The 18,480-nt window shown below is 51.8% G+C and overlaps 2 protein-coding genes across 4 annotated transcripts in view; one reads left to right on the top strand and one right to left on the bottom strand.

Annotated features, from left to right (window-relative positions):
• The window catches only part of RPL29 (ribosomal protein L29), a 45,661-nt gene extending 43,308 nt beyond the window's left edge, over positions 1-2,353 (top strand). For all 3 annotated transcript variants that reach the window (XM_062610299.1, XM_062610301.1, XM_062610300.1), the window contains exons 3-4: positions 300-364; positions 2,147-2,353. In XM_062610299.1, coding sequence (XP_062466283.1) covers positions 300-364; positions 2,147-2,260 — 179 coding nt within the window. In that variant the 3' untranslated portion in view covers positions 2,261-2,353. The remainder of the gene's footprint in view (positions 1-299; positions 365-2,146) is intronic.
• A 5,868-nt stretch (positions 2,354-8,221) lies between these two features.
• On the bottom strand, positions 8,222-14,385 carry TNNC1 (troponin C1, slow skeletal and cardiac type). Its single transcript, XM_062610298.1, has 6 exons — positions 14,261-14,385; positions 10,711-10,741; positions 10,265-10,411; positions 9,249-9,363; positions 9,005-9,141; positions 8,222-8,404 (listed from the first exon to the last, which is right to left on the bottom strand). The coding sequence occupies exons 1-6, from the start codon at positions 14,282-14,284 to the stop codon at positions 8,373-8,375; spliced, it is 486 nt and encodes a 161-aa protein (XP_062466282.1). The 5' UTR covers positions 14,285-14,385; the 3' UTR covers positions 8,222-8,372.
• Between the last annotated feature and the right edge of the window lie 4,095 nt (positions 14,386-18,480).

Here is an 18,480-nt window from a genome sequence, read left to right as displayed (position 1 = left end):
CACACACAGGAGGTTCTGCTTGGGCTTGCACAGTGGACAATGGCGCCCTTTAACGCCCCTTAGTGTGCCAGTGGTGATGCTGCCGGTATATTATTAGTTGATGAGGAGCCTGAAATCCTTGGATTAGAAGCCCATAGAAATGCAGAGGGGTGAGATCAGAGGTGTGTTATTAATTTGTATTTACTTTGGATGGGAAGGGTTAGAAAACGTTCTATTCACTATCGTTTTGGTGGGGTCATCTGGACTTAAATGGGAGGTAATGCAACAACAGTAACTTGTTTTCTTGTCTTTGTTCATAGCCCGTAAGTGGCACAGAAATGGCATCAAGAAACCCAGATCCCATAGATACGAATCTCTCAAAGGGGTGAGCATTTCTGTTGATATTCCCATGCTGTTACTTTACTGAGGCTTAACCATGGAAAAAAGTCCAGTATTTGTATTATTTTGAGTGGTGTATTTTTTGCAGGCAGGGGTTTGTGTTTCAGGTGGCCAGAACCACTGCAGGTGTCTGGTTTGTCTTTTGCTCACCTTCCATGCAGCTGTGATATTTCTGACTCATGTGAAATCCACCCTTGTGTGTCTGTTAAACTGCTTCTTATTGGCCAGTTTTGTCTCTGTCCTGCTCGGGTGGGTGTCACTGACTGCTGCTTCATGTGAAACAAACCTGTGTCAGTTGGATAGCTCTTCTCCCTCTTTAGTCCTGCTCCCTCTCCTCCTTCCTGTACACTTCACTATTATTATCCTGTATTTACTATTTACTGTTGTACTCATCCAGAGAATTTCAGTCTGAAGATTAGAGGAATTGGCATTTCTCTCATACGTATGAAAATGGCAGCATTATGCTTTTTCTGAGATTAGACAAGTGATATAACAGGATTTTCTTCCATGCTTGAAAGTGAAGACAGGACATTTAGGATTTGGGGAGGGTTGTCATTCTGTTTGCTTTCTAGGGCACTTCTCATATGAAGACAGGCTGAGAAAGTTGGGGCTGTTCAGCCTGGAGAAGAGAAGGCTGCGTGGAGACCTCATAGCAGCCTTCCAGTATCTGAAGGGGGCCTATAGGGATGCTGGGGAGGGACTCTTCATTAGGGACTGTAGTGATAGGACAAGGGGTAACGGGTTAAAACTTAAACAGGGGAAGTTTAGATTGCATATAAGGAAGAAATTCTTTAAGGGTGATGAAGCACTGGGACGAGTTGCCCAGGGAAGCTGTGAATGCTCCATCCCTGGCAGTGTTCAGGGCCAGGTTGGACAGAGCCTTGGGTGAGATGGTTTAGTGTGAGGTGTCCCTGCCCATGGCAGGGGGGTTGGAACTGGATGATCTTAAGGTCCTTTCCAACCCTGACTATTCTGTGATTATTGGCTTTTTGGATGTGACATAAAAGCTTGTTTTCTGCATAGCTCGGGGAGGGTTCAGCTCCCTCCTGCAGACACTGCTGCAGTCTCTGGGTCTGTCTCCTTGCACTGAGCATGAGTTAAGATGACAGAATCCCAGTACTTGAGTGTGCTGGTTAAAAAACTGTTCACAGTAAAGTAGAATACAGAATGGTTTGGGTTGGAAAGGACCTTAATATCACCTAGTTCCAGCCCCTGCCATGGGCAGGGACACCTCACACTAGGAAAATAGCCAAGTGTTTATCAATGCAAGAGCAGTTGATAGTTCTGAGAATGGGTGCTGGCTGCTGGAGGTGTTGGCTAGCCATTAGCTGACAAGAAAACTGGGCAGCTGCTGTTCTGTGCTGGCATTTTTTTTACTTTAATGTGAAAAGGAAATGCCTGAGGAAGTGGCATTGGTCTTCACCCAGGCATTCCGTGTGTGTGTGCTCACCTGCCGAGGCTGGTTTGTGGTACTTCGGGTCCAGAACATACTGTGCCAGGGGAATGAAACTTGGCTTGTTTACAGCTTTACTCAACTTGTAATTTCTGTGTGCTTATTGCTGAGGTTTTGTGTGAGTTTGGTTATGGAAACGAAGGGAAATAGCCAATTAAAGCATGGTTACAGATAGCTAAAAGAATTTTGTTGATGTAATAAATCAGAAAAGCTGAATTAATCACAGCCAGCATTTGGGAGTAATTGGAACAATCTGGAGATTAAAGTGTTTTTACTTATGTCCCTTTTACAGTATGGCTTGTTTTTTCCTCGTAGGTTGATCCCAAGTTCCTGAGGAACATGAGATTTGCAAAGAAACACAACAAAAAGGGGCTGAAGAAGATGCAGGCCAACAATGCCAAGCAGGCTGCTCAACAGAAAAAGGACTGACGTGGTTTAAGACAGCCAGTTTTCCTATAAGCATGCGTGTTACAGCATTTTTATAAGAAATAAAATTGGATGTAACAAAGTCTTTCCCTCCCAGACTTGAGGAGAACCCTCCAGAAGCCTTCTTTGATTTGTATTTTAGATGCCAGTTGTGCATCAGGCCTATGTGTAGTGACCAGTGTGTGGTTTTGTTCCCTGTCAGATGAAGCCAGCTGGAGCTGTAGAGAGGTTTTGTGTTGTCAGCCTCCAACAGGGAAAGTAAACTACATGCTTCCTCCTCAGAGCTCATACTGTGGCTGTTGGTACAGGTCATGAGCATTTGGTAGTTCAGTCTGTTTTCAAGTTGTGAAATGCTTATTATGTGAAGCTGTAAAATTTAAACAAGAAACAACTTATTTCCATACAAAGTGAAGCCAGTGTTGTCTGGACTTTTGGGTGATAGTGTTCAGTACAGGTAATGTTACTTTTGATACTGGTGTGCATGTTCAGCTTGCATACTGTGTTTTTTATGATAGTCCCTAGTGGTGCTACAGCAAGGTGAGATCTCCAGGGGCTGTTGTGTGTCTGCTGTTACACTGTCCAGGTAGGGTAGCTACAGCTGTGAATACCTTGAAAAATGGGAGGGTAGCGAGTGCTAGCTGTGGTGTTAGAAATAGCAATTAGTGTTAGAATTTGTGTGTGTTGTATTCTGAAATAACTTGGAAGTATTGAAGCGTTAATGAAGCTACCATAGGGACGTGTAAGGGGTTTGGACTCTATGAAATAAGCGTATTTTTCATAGAGACTGTATTTTAGTGGACTTCTTTCATTCCAGTAACAAAAAAAGTACCTATCTGAAATGTGCTGACTGTTGGGGAAAAGGGAGTGACATTCAAAAGCCCGAGAGGTACAGGGTTTTGTTACTGCTGTCCTCCTGCAGGTCAGGAGAAGGCTTCACTCTCCCCACCCCCCCAGTGAGTAAAGCTGGTTCAAAAGGTGCTTTTTTATTCATGAAATGAGCCACCCGTTAAAAAGCAACGAACTGTTCCTGAAACTGTAATTCCAAAGCTTGTCCACCCGGTGGTGTCGATCCACAAATCACAAGGGCTGGATGTGTGCAGCTATCTTCTGTCTTTGCAGTAGAGCAGCAAAACACCTGCTGGCTGCAAGAAGTAATCAACTGAGACATCCAGTTAATGTATTTATTTCTTAATAGTTAAGCCAATTGCCAAAATGCAGCGTTATTTTGAAAAAAGGTAAATACTTTGAGTTCTTCATGGCTTGATTTTGAAAGTCTTTTCCCAGTTCCCACTTTTGAGTCGGTTTTAAGTAATGAAAAATACCACCCAGCCCTGAACCAAGCAACCTGCAGCCCTCAGCTGCCTGATTCGTGCTGTTTGCATCTCCTGGACTGTTGTGGATGTTGGTGTTTGTCAGTTGAAAGAATTGAATTGCTGTGTGAGAGCAGCATGCTGCCTGGGAGGGGTTCTGTGCTGGAGAGAGCTACAGTCGCAGGGTTCATACCACCAGGTAGAGTCTGCTAAGTAGTCAAGGCACAAAGCTGGTCTGGTCCCTGCTGCACTCAGGTACACCAGAGGGTCAATGGGCAAGAAGGTGCTCATGGTGTTAATCCTCCTTGGAGAGTGTTCTGTGGCAAGTGGTGTTCCCATGTGAGACGTGCACAGCATTGAAATCCTGCTGGCCTCAGTGGTACCTGAGTGTGGCTATTGGAGGTGTCGAGCTCTGTGGCCGCTGCCTGCCTGGCTTGGGTGAGTTTGTTTGCAAAGGTGATGTGTAGCTGTGGTTCAGGTTAGCATGCGTGTCTCATAGCCCCAACTGCTGGCTCAGAGCTGCCCAGCAGCCCTCACTAGGGCTGACAGACCTAGCACAGGGCGATACCCTTTGGGTTGCTGCTGGTGTTGGAGCAGACAGCATGACTGGTCCAGCTGTGTCAGTGAAGGTCAGTCCGCTGCAGATGCGTGTTGTGACAAGGAGAGTGAAAGGAGAAGCCTCTGAACAGAGGACTTGGTGTCTGTCAGGATACACCTTCCCCTGTGTGTCTGCAGATCTCCAGCCTGGTTTAAATTCCACATTTTAAGTCTAGCATTAAGACTTCTTTTTTTAATCTAAAAGGTAAAATTTCACCTCTAAACCGCCTTGGTGTCTTGTGTTATGACAGTAGCTCACCCACAGGATGTAGTTTGGGGGAAGAGAGAGGCAAGGGTCAGGCTGAGGAAGAGATGTTGGCACATTAACGAGAAGCAGAGGGAAAGATTTGGGCTTCCTGTGGCTCCAGGCAGCTCCCCTGGGCCTGCGTTCAGAAGCAGCCTTTTCATCTCTGCCCTTCATGCTGCCCTTCAGTGGGACAGCTTCCCAAATATGGGCTTGCTGACTTTCTGACCAAAATAGCGGCTGCGTGACAAAATGCAGCGGAGAGGAACGTAACCTTAATCCAGGCATCATTGTGTAGCAAGAGACAGGAATTCTGTGAGCTTCCACAGCAGCTTGGTGTCAGGTTTGTTGTTGTCTGCTCCCTGCGCACACAGGGGTCCCGCAGGACACTGCCCAGGCGTCAGTTATCACCTATTGCATTTTCTAACCCTGAGGCAGCTCAGTCCACAGCTTCCTTCCTTCTTGCAGAAGTTGCCGCAGCTCAGATGGGAAGCTGCAAGGGGAATCTGTACTGCCATGGCCTCCTGGTGCATCTTCATCCTCTTTCACTTGCCTTGTGAAATCATTTGAGTTTTGTTGGTCAGGTGAGGCCAAAGATCCTTTTTGGGAGGATTACGTACAGAGCCCAGGAGACGGGACTGGCAGCTGTGGTCTGTTTGAAACTGTTCCCATTATGCTGTGCTCTGCCATCTTTGATGTTTAAAAACTTCATAATTCTCATTACTAAGGCCTTGGTATCCTGTAGGAAGCCAGTGAGCTTAAGAGCATCTCTGCTCAGCTACTGCAGTGCGTCAGGTTCTATGTTCCGTGTGTGCTGCTGCTGTATGTCGTACTTGGTGCAGATGATTCTCCCATTTGTAATTAAGAGGACTGTATCAGGTTCCAGTTTGGCTCCTGTTTTCCAATTTGAAAAAAAAAAAGGAGCAAAGGTTGTGTAACCAAATACAGGATCAGCTCATTTGGCAAAGGTGAGCCATTGCGCTGAAAGCCGAGAGCACCGCCTGGAGAGGGCAGATCAGAGCGCTGTGAAACGCTGTGGTGGGGCAGAGTATTCACTGCAGACAGGCTGGGCTGGATACGTGGTGCTCTGTCCCCCTTTACCACCTTTGGTAGTGTGTTCAAGCAGGAAGCAGCAAACAACACGAGTTCTGCTTTGCCCGGTTTGTGAGGATGTTGCTGGAGTTCCTGCACAACAGGGGTTTTGGTGCTGTGAAATGTTTATCCACTGTACCTTGGCTCACGGCATACTGCTGCTGCCCTGCTGGCCCACGTAGACCTGTAGGTGAGATGCAGAGGTTTTACCAGGGAGGTGTGTACAGAATGTCCTCAGACCTTCCTGCAGTCACTTAATGCACCCAGCAGTTTTGGAGGGCTGAAGAGAGGTCTCGAATGTACTGAGGAAGCTGCAAACCAGGGCAGGAGTGAAATCCACTGGCAGCAAATGCAGGTAGATCAAATGGCCTGGAAACTCTGTGTCTGGTAGCACGTACTGCTGCCACTTGCCAGCACAGCTCCTGTCTCGGCCTGGGGGTTCAGAGCACGCAGGTCTAGGCACTGCTTTCAAGTGTAGTAAACGGTGTATTTTTTTGCCTGACTTTAAAAGGATTATTGTTTCCCTGAGGTGCACTTTTCCCCAGTGGAGCACATGGACACGTGGCATCTTCCTCAAAGGCTTCAGGCACCGCAAGGTCACTGCACATGCAAGGAGAACTGCAGTTGGTTGAAGTTGCGTCGATACGCGGGTTCCCCTGGGTGGGTTCCATTTACCATTTGTACATCTCCAGACCCACGCTCTCTGTGGAGGCTTTAACTGCTTCAACTTCTCTGGGACTTCAGCTGATCCTGTTCTGGCTACTGGCTTTTCAGCTGCCTCGCCCCCTCACTGGCCTGTCATGTTGTGTTACGTTCCTAACACAGTTGTTCCCATGTTTTAGCCAACAGTGAAACCCACCCGTAGCGCAGCGCCCTGCGGCATTTGCCGCCGTACTTGTGGAGGACCATCAATGCGTTTGGGTAAATCAGTCTTGCGGCAGTTTGTCTGACTTAAGACAGAGCGTGCTGATCTGCTGGTGCCTCTGGTGTAAGGACTGGGAAAACCCAAATGCTCCCAAGCGGGTCTGCTCTTACACAGCCGTGTTTCAGCTGCTGCAAGACCTTTGTTCTCTTCCCAGCCACCCCCTTCCCCCTTTTACTTTCAGAAAGGAGTGGGTAGCCAGCAAGATTGTGGCTCGCTGCTCCCTGTACCATTGAACCAAGGGGGCACACGTGGCAGGGTGGCTCTTTGCAGCCATCCTTTTCCCTAGTTAGGGGCCAAGCTGCCCCCAAGCCGCCAGGTTGACTGAAGGGAGGGGGTGAACCTTGTCTCCTCTTGTTCTCTCTTCAGTGAGCTAAAGCCTGTCAGTAAGCAGTGGGTGACAGCTTGGAGATGTTCTTGTTGGGTGTTTGGATCTGGTCAGCGGTGGGTAATGGGGCTGTTGGCGATGCCTGCCGAGATGTGAGGTTGCCCATGGGCTGGGTGGCCGTGGCTGCGGGGTGGACCTGGTGTCACCGCCTGGTGGCTGCAGCTCCATGGAGGTTTCCAGGCCTGGGCTAAAAACGCTTCAGCTGTGTCCTCAGCAGCAGGGCTTGGTGGGAAATAACCGCTGCAGCCAACCGGGGAGGTGCAAACTGGTTGGGTTCGGTCTCTAGGCTGTGGGTTCACTGGAGACACAAACCCCCGGGAGCGCTTCTGTCACAGGTGGTTTGATCAAACGCATCCCTTGGCTTCTGGTGCACCTGCAGTTCTGCTGAACCAGCAGAGCTGTGGCACTGGGGGCTTGGCACCCTCGGCGGGATCCCTTTGAGCAGGTCTCCCAGATGTTTGCCCTCGGGGTTGCTGCGGGTCTCTCCCGTGCAGCTGCTCGCGGTGTTGCTGCCACGGGCAGCAGGACAGAGCAGCCGGCACGGGGGCACTGGCGTGGCCCCATCGCCGGGGCTTGCACCGCGGCGGTCTAGCGCCTTGCCCTGCCAATGTTTATCTTGCTTGGGTAAACGATTGATTTTAGCAACACGAGTGCAATGTGCGAGCTGTGCTGGGGCTGTGACTCCAGGGGAGGAGGCAGCTCTGTGCGCGGAGAGCTGCTAATGCTGCCGGAATGCCGCGCCTCCTTGGGATGGGAAAGGATGGCGCCCCGGGGCACTGGGCCATAGCACGGCTTGTCCTCCTCTCCTCAGCGCCGCTGTCTCCCCGTGCCTGAGGACTGAGGCACAAAGCGGGGTCGTGCCGCACTCGGGGCACTTTCTGCCCAAACGAACGTGATTTCTGGGGGGAAATTGGGTGTTCTGGCTATTGCAGCGAGGCTCCCATCCGGGGCTGCTGGAGGAGCGTGAAGTGCCATGGGGCTGCTGCCGTTTGCCGGGTGGGATGGGAGGGGTGCACCCAGTGTGGCATAGGAACGGCCTTTATTCGCGTTCCCAAAGAAAACGGGGTGGCAAGCAAGGCGGCGGGAGGAGGAAGGGGCGTCCCCTCAGGAGCGCGGGGGGGATTTCAGTGATGCGCTAAGTGCTTGTTAATGCACATTTCATCACTAAAATGCCACCGGTGCTCCAGTTAAACCAGCAGGAACCATTCCGGATCCTGAGCCTGCTCACCGTGGCAGGGGTGAGGTGATGCAACACAGCAGCTCCCATGGCCCCGTTGGCCCAGCTTTGCCAGCGGGCTGGCAGGCTCCTGGGATGGATGTCCCCTTGCTCTGCAGGGCTCGGTGAGGCCCCGTGATCTGTGAGCGCGCAGCCGGGCTGGAGGCTCCATAAGCCTCCAAGGAACAACCATCCGAGGCACTCGCTGTTAACACGCTTTATTTTCCCAGCGGCCACCCTTCTCAGCGCTCAGTCTTCATGCCGGTAGCCAGGGGACGTCGCCAAGGAGGTGGGATGCAGAGCTGGAGGGGTTCCGGAGATTCGGGCTGCCCATCTGGCCTCAGGTTTATTCAACTCCCTTCATAAACTCCAGGAACTCTGCCAAGGGAGGACATCGGAGACGCGGGTGTGAGGGGGACCGAAGCGCCCTCGCGGCTGCCGGGCGCGCTCTTGGCAGGTTTCCCCAGCCCTGTCTCCTCTTCCATCTCCCCGATGTGCGAGGATGGCTACCGCTCCTCGGAGCGTGGCGAGGGCTCCTCGTGACTCCGGATGGAAATGTCACTGGGGCCCAGCATGGCCCTAGGCAGCCACCGAAATGCCAGAGGTGAGTGCACGGGGTGAGATGTGGCCACCACCAGCTCAGCCCAGAAATGGTCTGGGGGTCTTCCCAGCAGCACTGCCTTCAAAGAGAGGCTCCCTCCACAGCGCTTGTGGTTAGGGGGCAGGAGGGGATGGGCAGGTCCCTGGTGGAAAGCAGGGTTGCTTCAGTGCAGGCAGGTTTGGGAACATGGGAATAGTTATGGCAACCCCAGGACCTTGCTACCCTTTTGCTGGCCTAAGAACCCCCCCATCCCTGGCTGTGCTGAGGTGTGCTGCCTGCATGGCTCATGCCTGGCCAGGAAGATGCCCGAGACCATGGGAGGTGCCTGGGGAACACTCAAGGGCTTGTGACCTGCTGCATGCAAGGAAGAGTCATACCATCATAGTCAATCCTGCCGTCGTTGTTTTTGTCCCCATCTCTCATCAGTTCTTCTATGTCATCTTCAGTGATGGTCTCTCCCGTTGCCTGCAGCATGATCTTCAGCTCCTCGAGGTCAATGTAGCCATCAGCATTTCTGCGTGAGGACAGGAGAGCTCAGGAGCAGAGCAGCACCGTGGGGAGGGGGTGCAGGACAGCTGCACTGTTCCCACACCCCTGCCCTGCTGCGCTCATGGCTCTTACTTATCAAACATCCGGAAGAGGTCTGAGAGTTCCTCTTCAGTTTTTCCTTTGCTGTCATCTTTCATGCACCGGACCATCATAACGAGGAACTCATCGAAGTCCACAGTGCCGCTGCCTGTAGGCGGAATAAACACTGTCAGCTCACGCTGCAGCGGGTGGACAGGCAAGGCGAAGCGAGGGATTGTGCTTCCCTTTAGTAAGCAGGGACCAAAACTCCGGAGAGCAGCCCTGCAGCAAGAAGCAGCTTTCGGGATGCAGGAGTGGGTGAGTCCCTGCACTGACTTCATCACTGCATTTTTACCTTTTGCAATCATTTTGCCAAGGCAAAACGAGCCAAAAGGCCTACTGAAAGCGTTGCTGGATGGAAACTCCTGCTATGGAGGTACCTGTCCATCTCATCCAGGTGTTAATAGTAACAGCTCCAGAAGGCAGGTGTTCATGCAGTGTGGTACCATTGTTTTCAGGCAAGAAATGAAACCAGCTATGTCACTGATTTTTAACTGCATTTTTACTGTCCCGTTTTTAGCATGGTATTGCTGCCCCGCTTGCACACAGTGGATTTTGTTAGGTGTGATCACCAGCAGACTGATTTAATCAGCATTGACAGGGGTTTGTGTGTGCAATCAAGCAGTGAAAGACTTCCCCTAGGACAGAATCCTGTGGTGTTTCTGAAATGGCAGTTGCTACGTTTGTTTTTAAATGGATCTGTGCCATTTCACAGTACCTCCCAGGTCAGTCCAAGCAGCCTGATCGTTACAGGAATAATGATTTTCATAGCTCCTCTTTGCCTGCAAATTTCCTAAAGGAACCATGCTGAAGTGTGGTGGGTGTTCAGTGGCCTTCAGAATCGCAGCACATGATGTTGCTCCCCACAGGCTGCAGCTGTCCTGAGCATAGATCCTGTCAGTACTGCTCAGGTGCTGAGCCCTCCTGACCCACACCATGCCCCCCATGCCTGCAGACATGGGGATGGTGCTAGGGAAAGCACCCCAAGAGAAGAAAGCCAAGGCTCTCACCATCCTCATCCACCTCATCTATCATCTCCTGCAGCTCTTCAGGGGTTGGGTTCTGCCCCAGCATCCGCATCACCTTGCCCAGCTCCTTGGTGCTGATGCAACCATCCTCTGCACCCAGCACGAAGATGTCAAAGGCAGCCTTGAACTCTGGGGAGAGAAGTAAGAGGAGAAGTTGGGCGGTCTTGCTCCACATCCTAACCCTGCAGGTGGGTGGCAGGGCACCCCAGGCACAGCCTCCCCTGCCTGTGCGCCCCAGCGCTGCCTGGGCATCGCATGGTGCAGACACCCAGGCACAAGCACAGGAACAGCCTTGCTTGAAATGCCGGCGGATGGCATTCCTTTGGCCACTCTGACCAAAGCACTGGGGTGTAATTGCTGCGGCAGGCTGGGCTGCTGGCCGGGGAGCTCATCCTTGGGCTGTGGTGTCAGGTTAAAGGTACACCTACCATTTTTTTGCTCTTCTGTCAGCTGCTCAACCTGTAAGGAGAAGAGACGCAGTCATTTCTCTTCATCATCATCACTAATTGTTAAAATGACATGTTATCTGTTCATCAGCCTTGTCAGCGAAGCCTCGCAGCCGTCACCCTCATGGGCCATGGGTTATAGGACACCACAACTTCCTGTAGGCTGAGATTCTTCCCCTTAAACAAAACTACTCCCAGTTGCTTTGAAGCGAGCATCATGTCTCTAGAGCGGCAGCAGCCGATGGGCAGCAGAAGCAGCCTTTTCCCAGAGGGTCTCCCCTGCTTGTGCAAAGTGTTTGTCAGCCTTTTGAGGATAACTCCTTGTGGCTGGCAGGCTTCACAGTGGGATGGCCGCACTGCTGAGGGCTCCTTGTGTATGGGCTGAGGCCAGGTCGGATGTGGGATGTGCGAGGGAGGTCCCCAGGGAGGAAGAGGTGGATGAGACCGTCCCTGGTGGCTGTTTTTCAGCCCAGGGTTCAGGAAACTCCCTGCGCTGTCAGAGCACCAAGAGCTGGTCTATTTCTGTCCAAGTCGGTGTTTATGACAAAGGTTTCTGCCTCTGAAGGGAGCTTCCGCTCTCTTTAGCATGTTTTGGGTATCTCCCTGCAGAAATGGCCCGTGGAGCATTAGCTGAAACAGGCTGGCAGATTGTTCCCAAACCAGGCCCTACATCATTCTGTGCAGGCACTCAATGGCAGCTTACTAGTTAGCATTCATTAATTACAATAACCAATGAGAGGAATCCATCAGCTCTGTGTCACGTCTCTTTAAGTGCATTTCTGTCTCTGGCTGATGTCTCCTTCCTATCACCCCTGAGCAGGCAGTCCACATCACCCATCCCTCAACCCCACAACCCGAACTTGTGGCACCATGTCTTTAGGGGAAGGCTGATGCTTCTGCCCCAGAGAACAACAGTTTTACAAAAGCCATCTGGAAGTCCTCCCCACTTGCAGCAAGAGCAGGAAAAGTGCTTTTCCTTAGTGGGACAGAGCCTGCGGGAAGTAGGCAGAGAGCTTTACCCACTCCCCACACACAAGGTGAAGACTTTCAAGTCCGAAGGCACTAAAGATGGTGTTGGGATTGATACTGCAGGAGGGAGCCCAAGCCCACTGTGGCCCTGGTGCTGCTCAAGGCAGGCAGGTCGCTGCTGCCCCTTCACAGCTGTGGTTTGGGCAGAGCCCTCGGCCGCTGTCCTGCTGCTCGGGTAGCACGATTCACTTGGTGCATTCGCTATTTATAAGCCTGGGTGCGAGAGGTGCTGGAGATAAAGATGAGCTCCCTGATTGTTCCCAGGCTTTGGTATTTATCCTTGCAGCCCTTTATCTGGACACTTGTCCCTAGCACTGTTCTTAGTGCCGCTTAACAGAGCCTAAAAATGTTCCCAGAATAGCTTTGTGTTTGCACACCCTTATCTAGGCATGAGTGGGCAAGATGAAAATCCATTGGGTTCTCTGGCTGCACGTAGGGGATTGGGCGTAAATACAATATTAATATATGCCATTAGCATGCAGCAAATGAAGAAATACTCACATTTGAAGCTTCCTGGACTGCTCAAGTGATAGATGTGTAGCTATGCTATACGTAAATTAAATACGTTATAACCATAGCATGACACTTTGGTTAGAGAGATGTCTCTTGAGCTGTTCCTAGTACCCCTGTTCTGGACACAGGTACCCTTTGCACCTTTATTCCCCTTTTCTGCCCCACTGCAGGGACAGGTTTCTCTGGCTGCGGCATGGGAAGGCAAAGCACTAAGCTCACAGCACTGCAGCAGCCATGGTAACACCAGATCTGCTGTATTTTGCTTTTATCAGCTCCCTTCTCCATCCCATGTTCCGGTTGGAAGTCAGATGCAAATTTAAGTTCTTGAATGTTTTGGGGAATACATCCATTAAAAAGCTGCCTGTCTCACCTGTGCCTGCCTTGATCTTGTTTTGCCTCTGTAAAGGTGCTGGCAGTTAATGCCCAGGATTCAAGGCTCACATTTGTCAGTGTGCCCCCACCTTTTAATCAGCAGCAAAATCCTCATGGAAGTCCATCGGGTATCTTGTGTGGCCCATTTCCCTGTGATTGGGGTAAGGTTTTGGTATCTGGGGTAGCAACTTAGGGTGGTTGTCTCTTGCTGCAGTTATTTCTCAGCTAAATTCCTCTGTTGTCCAGCTCCACTAAAGCCCACAGGCTTCGGGTAGGGATGACCTTCACATGGGGGGCAAACTTGTGGAGAGAGGCTGGAGCTCGCATGCAGGGAACTCTCTTTATGGGGCTCTGCACTCAGGCTGTGAGATCCTGTGGGCATCACCAGCTTGCAGAGCACTTCAGCCTTTCTCCCTAATTACAGGCATGAGGTCCCTAAGCAATGAGAGGACCTGTGCCTTGAGCCTCAGAGAATACATTTAGTTGCAAAGCTTAATTACAGCGATGTGACCTGTAAAATCAAAGCAAATCCACATTTTTCTCCCTTTTGGAGGTGTTGGTATGGAGAGTGTTTTACTGGTCAGCCTTTCCTGAGCCTTTTCACGCTATCAGGATCACTAGAGGGGTTCTACTGCGCGAGGTTCAGTGCTGACCAAAAGACAGAAGAGGTGTGAGCATTGTGGGTTTTTCCTTCAGCAGTGTGTCAAGCACTATCTTCCCTCCAAAAGCCGTTGAATTCAAGGAGGACTTGTATCTTTTGAGCCCTGGATAAAATCAAACCTTACCAACTATATATTAAAAGAAGAAAAAGTTGCCCAAAAGCTCTTTTTTTAACTGCAGTTATGGAAGGGGCACAGTAGCAATCCCCGCAATCCACAATCTATTTTCATCCTTATTCCACGCCTGTATCACTGTCTGTCTACATTACGAAACAATGCAGTGTTCTTATTACAGATCAAATAGTTTGGGTTTACACAGTGAGTGCAGCATGCAGCTGTGTAAGTTAAAATAGCCGTCAGGATGCTCTGCGTTCCCTGGGAGCATAGCTCACATTCTGGGTTTCTGCAGGGCAGATGGCAGCAGCACCAGCAAATAAGAGCAGGATATTTGGAAATAACTTCAAAAAGCCAAAGGGGTCTTTAAATACTCAGCTAAGGAAGGGGGAAACGTAGCAATGGCAGAGTTATAAAGCACTAGAAAGAGGAGGGTGAGGTTTAAAGCATATAAATACTCCCCTTTCATGGGAAGCACTGCTTTGCTTTGTGCAGGCTAAAACCAGCAGCCACCTTTTACAGCGTCAAGGTTTTGTTGGGGTTTATAACTTCACCTGCAGGCCATCTCCCTTCCCGCAGTGAGGAGCCAGGGGAGTAATTGTCAATAACCTTGCAGCGCAGTTGAGACTTTCACGCGTGCAAGAGGAGCGGAGCCACCAGTGGGAAAAGCCTGAGCCCTGGATAACGATGTTGGTTAAGAGCTGCCACCCATAAAGTATTTCTCATTTGCTTTTCTCCATTGAATGGACTCCGTCACAGTTTGAGGGGATCTACTACAAAATTCCTGAAACCCCTTTAAAGCTTCCCCCCCCCCCCCGAATCACATCCCAGAGGGAGGTACTTACCGCTGCCTTATAAATGTCATCCATGGCTGGAGAGGGTGGGCAAGGGGCTGGGGAATGTCAGGATCGCACAGTGCCGGCTCTGCCCCTGTGAGCCTGGCTGATATAGGGGTCTGCCCGCCCCGGGGGATGTGGCCAGCCCACCGGCAGCCCCACACACACCAATCCCCATCCCATCCTCCTCCCCACAGGAATGCCTCGCCTGCGTGCCTTGGGATGGGGACACTGCCGAGCCCAGGGCTGGCATGTCCGGGGCCAGCCCCGGTCCCACCGCGGGGCAGCTGGAGGCTTCCTCGTGACTGATGCGGGAACAAGCGAGCGGTTTCAGCAGGGCTTGGGCAGGACCCTGCCTGATACGTTATGGTATTTGGCTGTCCTGACCGCAAGCGTGCCGCCGCGGCACCTCCACCTCCTGCGTTAGAAGGATTACACCGTGCTTAATTAAAGTGGGTAACACGGGAAAGCCATGCCTCCCAAAATAGCCCTGTCCAGCAGCACATGTTCTCGGGAGCAGTGACACAGGGGGTGTCGGGGGCTCCCTGTCCCCTCCGACGGCTGCCTCCAAACCCGGGGGGGCCATGCAGCCAGTGCCAGCGTCCCCAGAGGAGCTGATGCCGTGTGCGTGCGGGTGCTGCGGACAGGGAGGATGTGCAGTCCCTGCTGCCATGGGGAGAAGTGTGGGGGCAGATGGAGCTTTGCCTCCATTTGCTGCTTTTAACTGGGGCTGCAAGATGCGGGGTAGGAGGGATGAGGATGGCTATCAGCTGTGCTTCATTTCAGAGAGCATTCCCAATCCTATAGGAAACCAGGACTCCCTGCACCCAAAGCAGCGAGCTGACCTGTCCCCACTGCGAAGGGGGAGAATCCACGTTCATGGATTTAGGGTGAATTTATGCCACCACTGTGGAGAGCAAAACATACCAAAGGCCTCCAAACAACGAGCAGTGCGCTCTCAGTACAGGGAAAACCCTTTTAATCCACAGCAACCAAAGCAAAACCGCTCTTTAGGTGATTCAGGACTCCCTCTTGTGTCCAAAGGAGCTCCGGATGGCTCTGGCGTCTCAGCGCGACAAAGTCCCATCTTCTTTAGCAAACCAGAAAATCCTATGAGTGCAGCTGTCAGGTTTCCTCTCCTCTAAAAATCCCTTCACCCTTTACTAGAACTCGTGTTGCATGAAAAGCCTGCTGTCCCTATGTAACACGTAGCCAAAGTGCTGCTAACCAGTGACCCGGGCGGCATCAGCATCGAGTGAGGGTGCAGGTGAGCACAGAACCATGTCCCCACACCGCAGCCCCCCGGGTTTTGCCATCCTGGAAGAATAATTCGCTGTAGAGCCTCTCAGGAGCTGCGGTCCTGTGGGTGCCCACTGATTTACCCAGGCTTCAGCAGGGCTCTGCCTCTTCTCATCGTGATGCTGGTAAATGTTCCCTAAAGGAATTACTTTTGGAAGCACGTTAGTCTTCAGAATTGGAGTGTATTAGTACTTTGGTTGCCTTGAACATAGGAAAGCTGCAAACAGAAGCTGTTAGTTTGTTAAGGGCATCAGAGCCTGCCCTTAAGTGAGGGAACAGGCTGGGATGGGGAACCTGCTGTCTCCCAGTACTGAGCCATCACCCAAACCCTCTTGAGCACCCCCATGGAGGTCTTCTCAGTGAAGTGCTGCCCCAAAGCAAACCCGACCCCAAGGCTGCTTCCCCCCACCTTGGGATCCCCTGTGGCAGGTGCTGGCTCCAGGCAGAGGGTGAGGAATGGTGCCTGGCCCTGTCCTTCCATCCTGGGTGGCAACAGCTCTGAGTCATCCCCCTGAAAACAGCCCCTGGGATGCACCAGAATATATCTAGGGTGATGCATGGTAGGAGCAGGACCTCTAACATTGCCTTCAAAGGAGTGCAGCCATGCTCCAGGAGCACCTGGGATGAAATCCAAGTTGGGATGTGGAAGAAAGGCTTTTGTTGGCTTAGAGATGGGAAATCTGGGCCACTGCCACCATGCACACGGACACGGGAAATGGGCACTTCTGCACACACCCAGTGCAAAGAGACACTTACAAAACACAGGTATGCCTAGAGGGGAAGGATGAAATCCATCTGGCATGGTGCATGTGAGGGGCATCATGCCAGCCCCTGCATCCCTGCTTGCTGCTTGGAGCCAAAGCTTCCAGCATCCCCTGGCTCTCTGAAGCGGTTTGCTTACAAAAGAATTGGAAATTGGAGTTTTGTAGAGAACCCCAGAGCCTCTTGTGCAGACGTAGGGGAAGGCTGCGGCTGCTGTGGTGGGTATGGGGTGTCCTGGGGAAACCATCCCTGCTGTTGCTTCTCTCCTCCCTGCACCAGACCCACAGCAGAGCTGGAGCATGGCTCTCTATAGCCTAAGGAGGGCTGCTAGCACCAGTGCCCTTAATACGGGTGTGTGGCCGGCTTGGCAGCACACTGACTGTCACTGCAGGTAGGTATGGCACATTAGCTCAGGCTTCAACTGCACCCCATCATGCTGTGGAACCTGTCAGTCAATCCAAGGTACCAAAACAAGCGGAAGGAAGGGTTTCCTGCGCTTTTTCCCCAAAACCTCAGTTCAGGTTTTCCTTTCCGAGCAGCTGTAACCCATTGCGAAACAAGAAGCGGCATCCTTGAGGTCAAATATAAGGAAACAAAATGCAGAAGCACAACTAAGTTGCAACTTTATTCGAGGTCAGGGTTTTTTTTTGCAGGGCTCTCCTTGGGCAGTCTGTTATGGCTCCAAACAGCAGCAAAATGCTCCAGCTCCCCCTTCCCTGTGCAGGGAACCTGGCTCCAAGCAGGGCCAGACCCACTGGCAGTGAAGCCCTGCAATTTACTGCTACCTAAATCCTCCTTGGAGGACTCCCGTTGAATGAGCCCACTTGCTCATTTCCCCAGCTGCATTGCTCCTGTTGATGCATCTTCCCTGGGAGCCAGGGCAGGGCTGTCACACCACGAGCCACCCCAGTGCCTGCCGGCATCGACTGCTTTGTGAAGAGTACGGACCAAGAGTGCTGCAGATTGTTCTTTAATTAAGGAGATGGGCCATTCAGCGGGAGCTTAATTAAAGTTGCTCTCTGAAAGCACTTATTACCTCGTCAGGAGGCTGAGCTCAGCGGCTGATGCTGGAACAGTGCTTGGAAATCCCTCTTGGGCTGCCTTTACCATGCGTGTTTTCTCCTCACACACATCGTCCTCCGGCTGAGTCCTGGCCAAAGGAAGGTGGTTTGCAGTCAAAATAAAACCCGAGTGCTCTTTTCCAGCTCCATTTGCAGAGGTGTGTTTATTTATCTGCCTCTTGGTCCCCGCTGCAGCTGCCAGCTGCCAGCATTTCCTGCTGTAGCATTACTGCCTCTGCACCACAGCTCCTGTCTCCCCAGGAAGTACTTGCCGTCCAATGCCTTTGAAAGCCACACACGCACCCAAGGCGTTTGGCACTTCATTTACTGTTATTATTAATGACACTACACTGGAGCTAATTGCATGCCCTAAGGAAGGACAGAGTGATCACCTCTGCTTTGTGGGAGGGTGCTTTTTCACCCAAACCTCCCGTGACTGCCCCTCAGGGCAGCTTGGCTTCACACTGAGAAGGCTGAAGAGGATGTGCTTAGCATCCTTTAAGATCCTCCACAAGTTCTGGGCAGGATCCCTTCAGGGTGCACAGATTTGAAACAGAGTGCACTGAGATAAGCGAAGTTCATAATGTCAGTGAAGTCACCCCCCAAAACACCCGGGGTTCACTCTTAAGCTCACACAGGTCCAACCCCCTGCCACGGGCAAGGACACCTTCCAGTAGACCAGCTTGGTCCAAGCCCTGTCCAACCTGGCCTTGAACACTTCTCTCCCACCTTTTTAGGTGCCCTTGAGAGACAGGGGTGAAAGGAGCCACTTTTGTCTCCTTCCATGTTTGAAGGGGCTCTTGACTCCAGCACCAACCAACCACCCTTGCTGCCACCCTGTGAGGAGGCAGCTGCTGCAGCCTTGCACCATTTGGGTGCCACTTGGGGCTGGGGCCCATCGCTGCGGCAGGGACCAGCCATGGCCCCACAGACCCTCCAGCAGGGCAGGGCCCTTTCCTCAGCTATGAGCTGGGCCACCCCAACCCCAGCTCCTCAGCCCTGTTTTTGAAGAGGCACCAGGCAGAGAGGGACTGGCTTTGCCCCCATTAGTTCAACCATTCACGACACCATCATGTGGGGCCGTACAGCAGCTGCAGATTTTGAGAA

Source organism: Pezoporus occidentalis, unplaced genomic scaffold, assembly GCF_034315485.1.
Source record: "Pezoporus occidentalis ecotype Australia unplaced genomic scaffold, CSIRO_AGI_Poc_V1 ctg145, whole genome shotgun sequence".
Taxonomy (NCBI): domain Eukaryota; kingdom Metazoa; phylum Chordata; class Aves; order Psittaciformes; family Psittacidae; genus Pezoporus; species Pezoporus occidentalis.
Note: the sequence above shows the minus strand (reverse complement) of the source record. Positions and strands in the feature narration are given on the sequence as shown.

Bases quoted from the DNA above. Each gene is read 5' to 3' on its own strand.
- TNNC1 (XM_062610298.1), bottom strand. From the start codon at position 14,284: ATGGATGACATTTATAAGGCAGCG. The intron at 10,412-10,710 runs GTAGGTGTACCT...TTCTCTCCCCAG, and splicing joins GACAGAAGAGCAAAAAAATG to AGTTCAAGGCTGCCTTTGAC. The intron at 8,405-9,004 runs GTATGACTCTTC...CTCCCTTGGCAG, and splicing joins CGGCAGGATTGACTATGATG to AGTTCCTGGAGTTTATGAAG.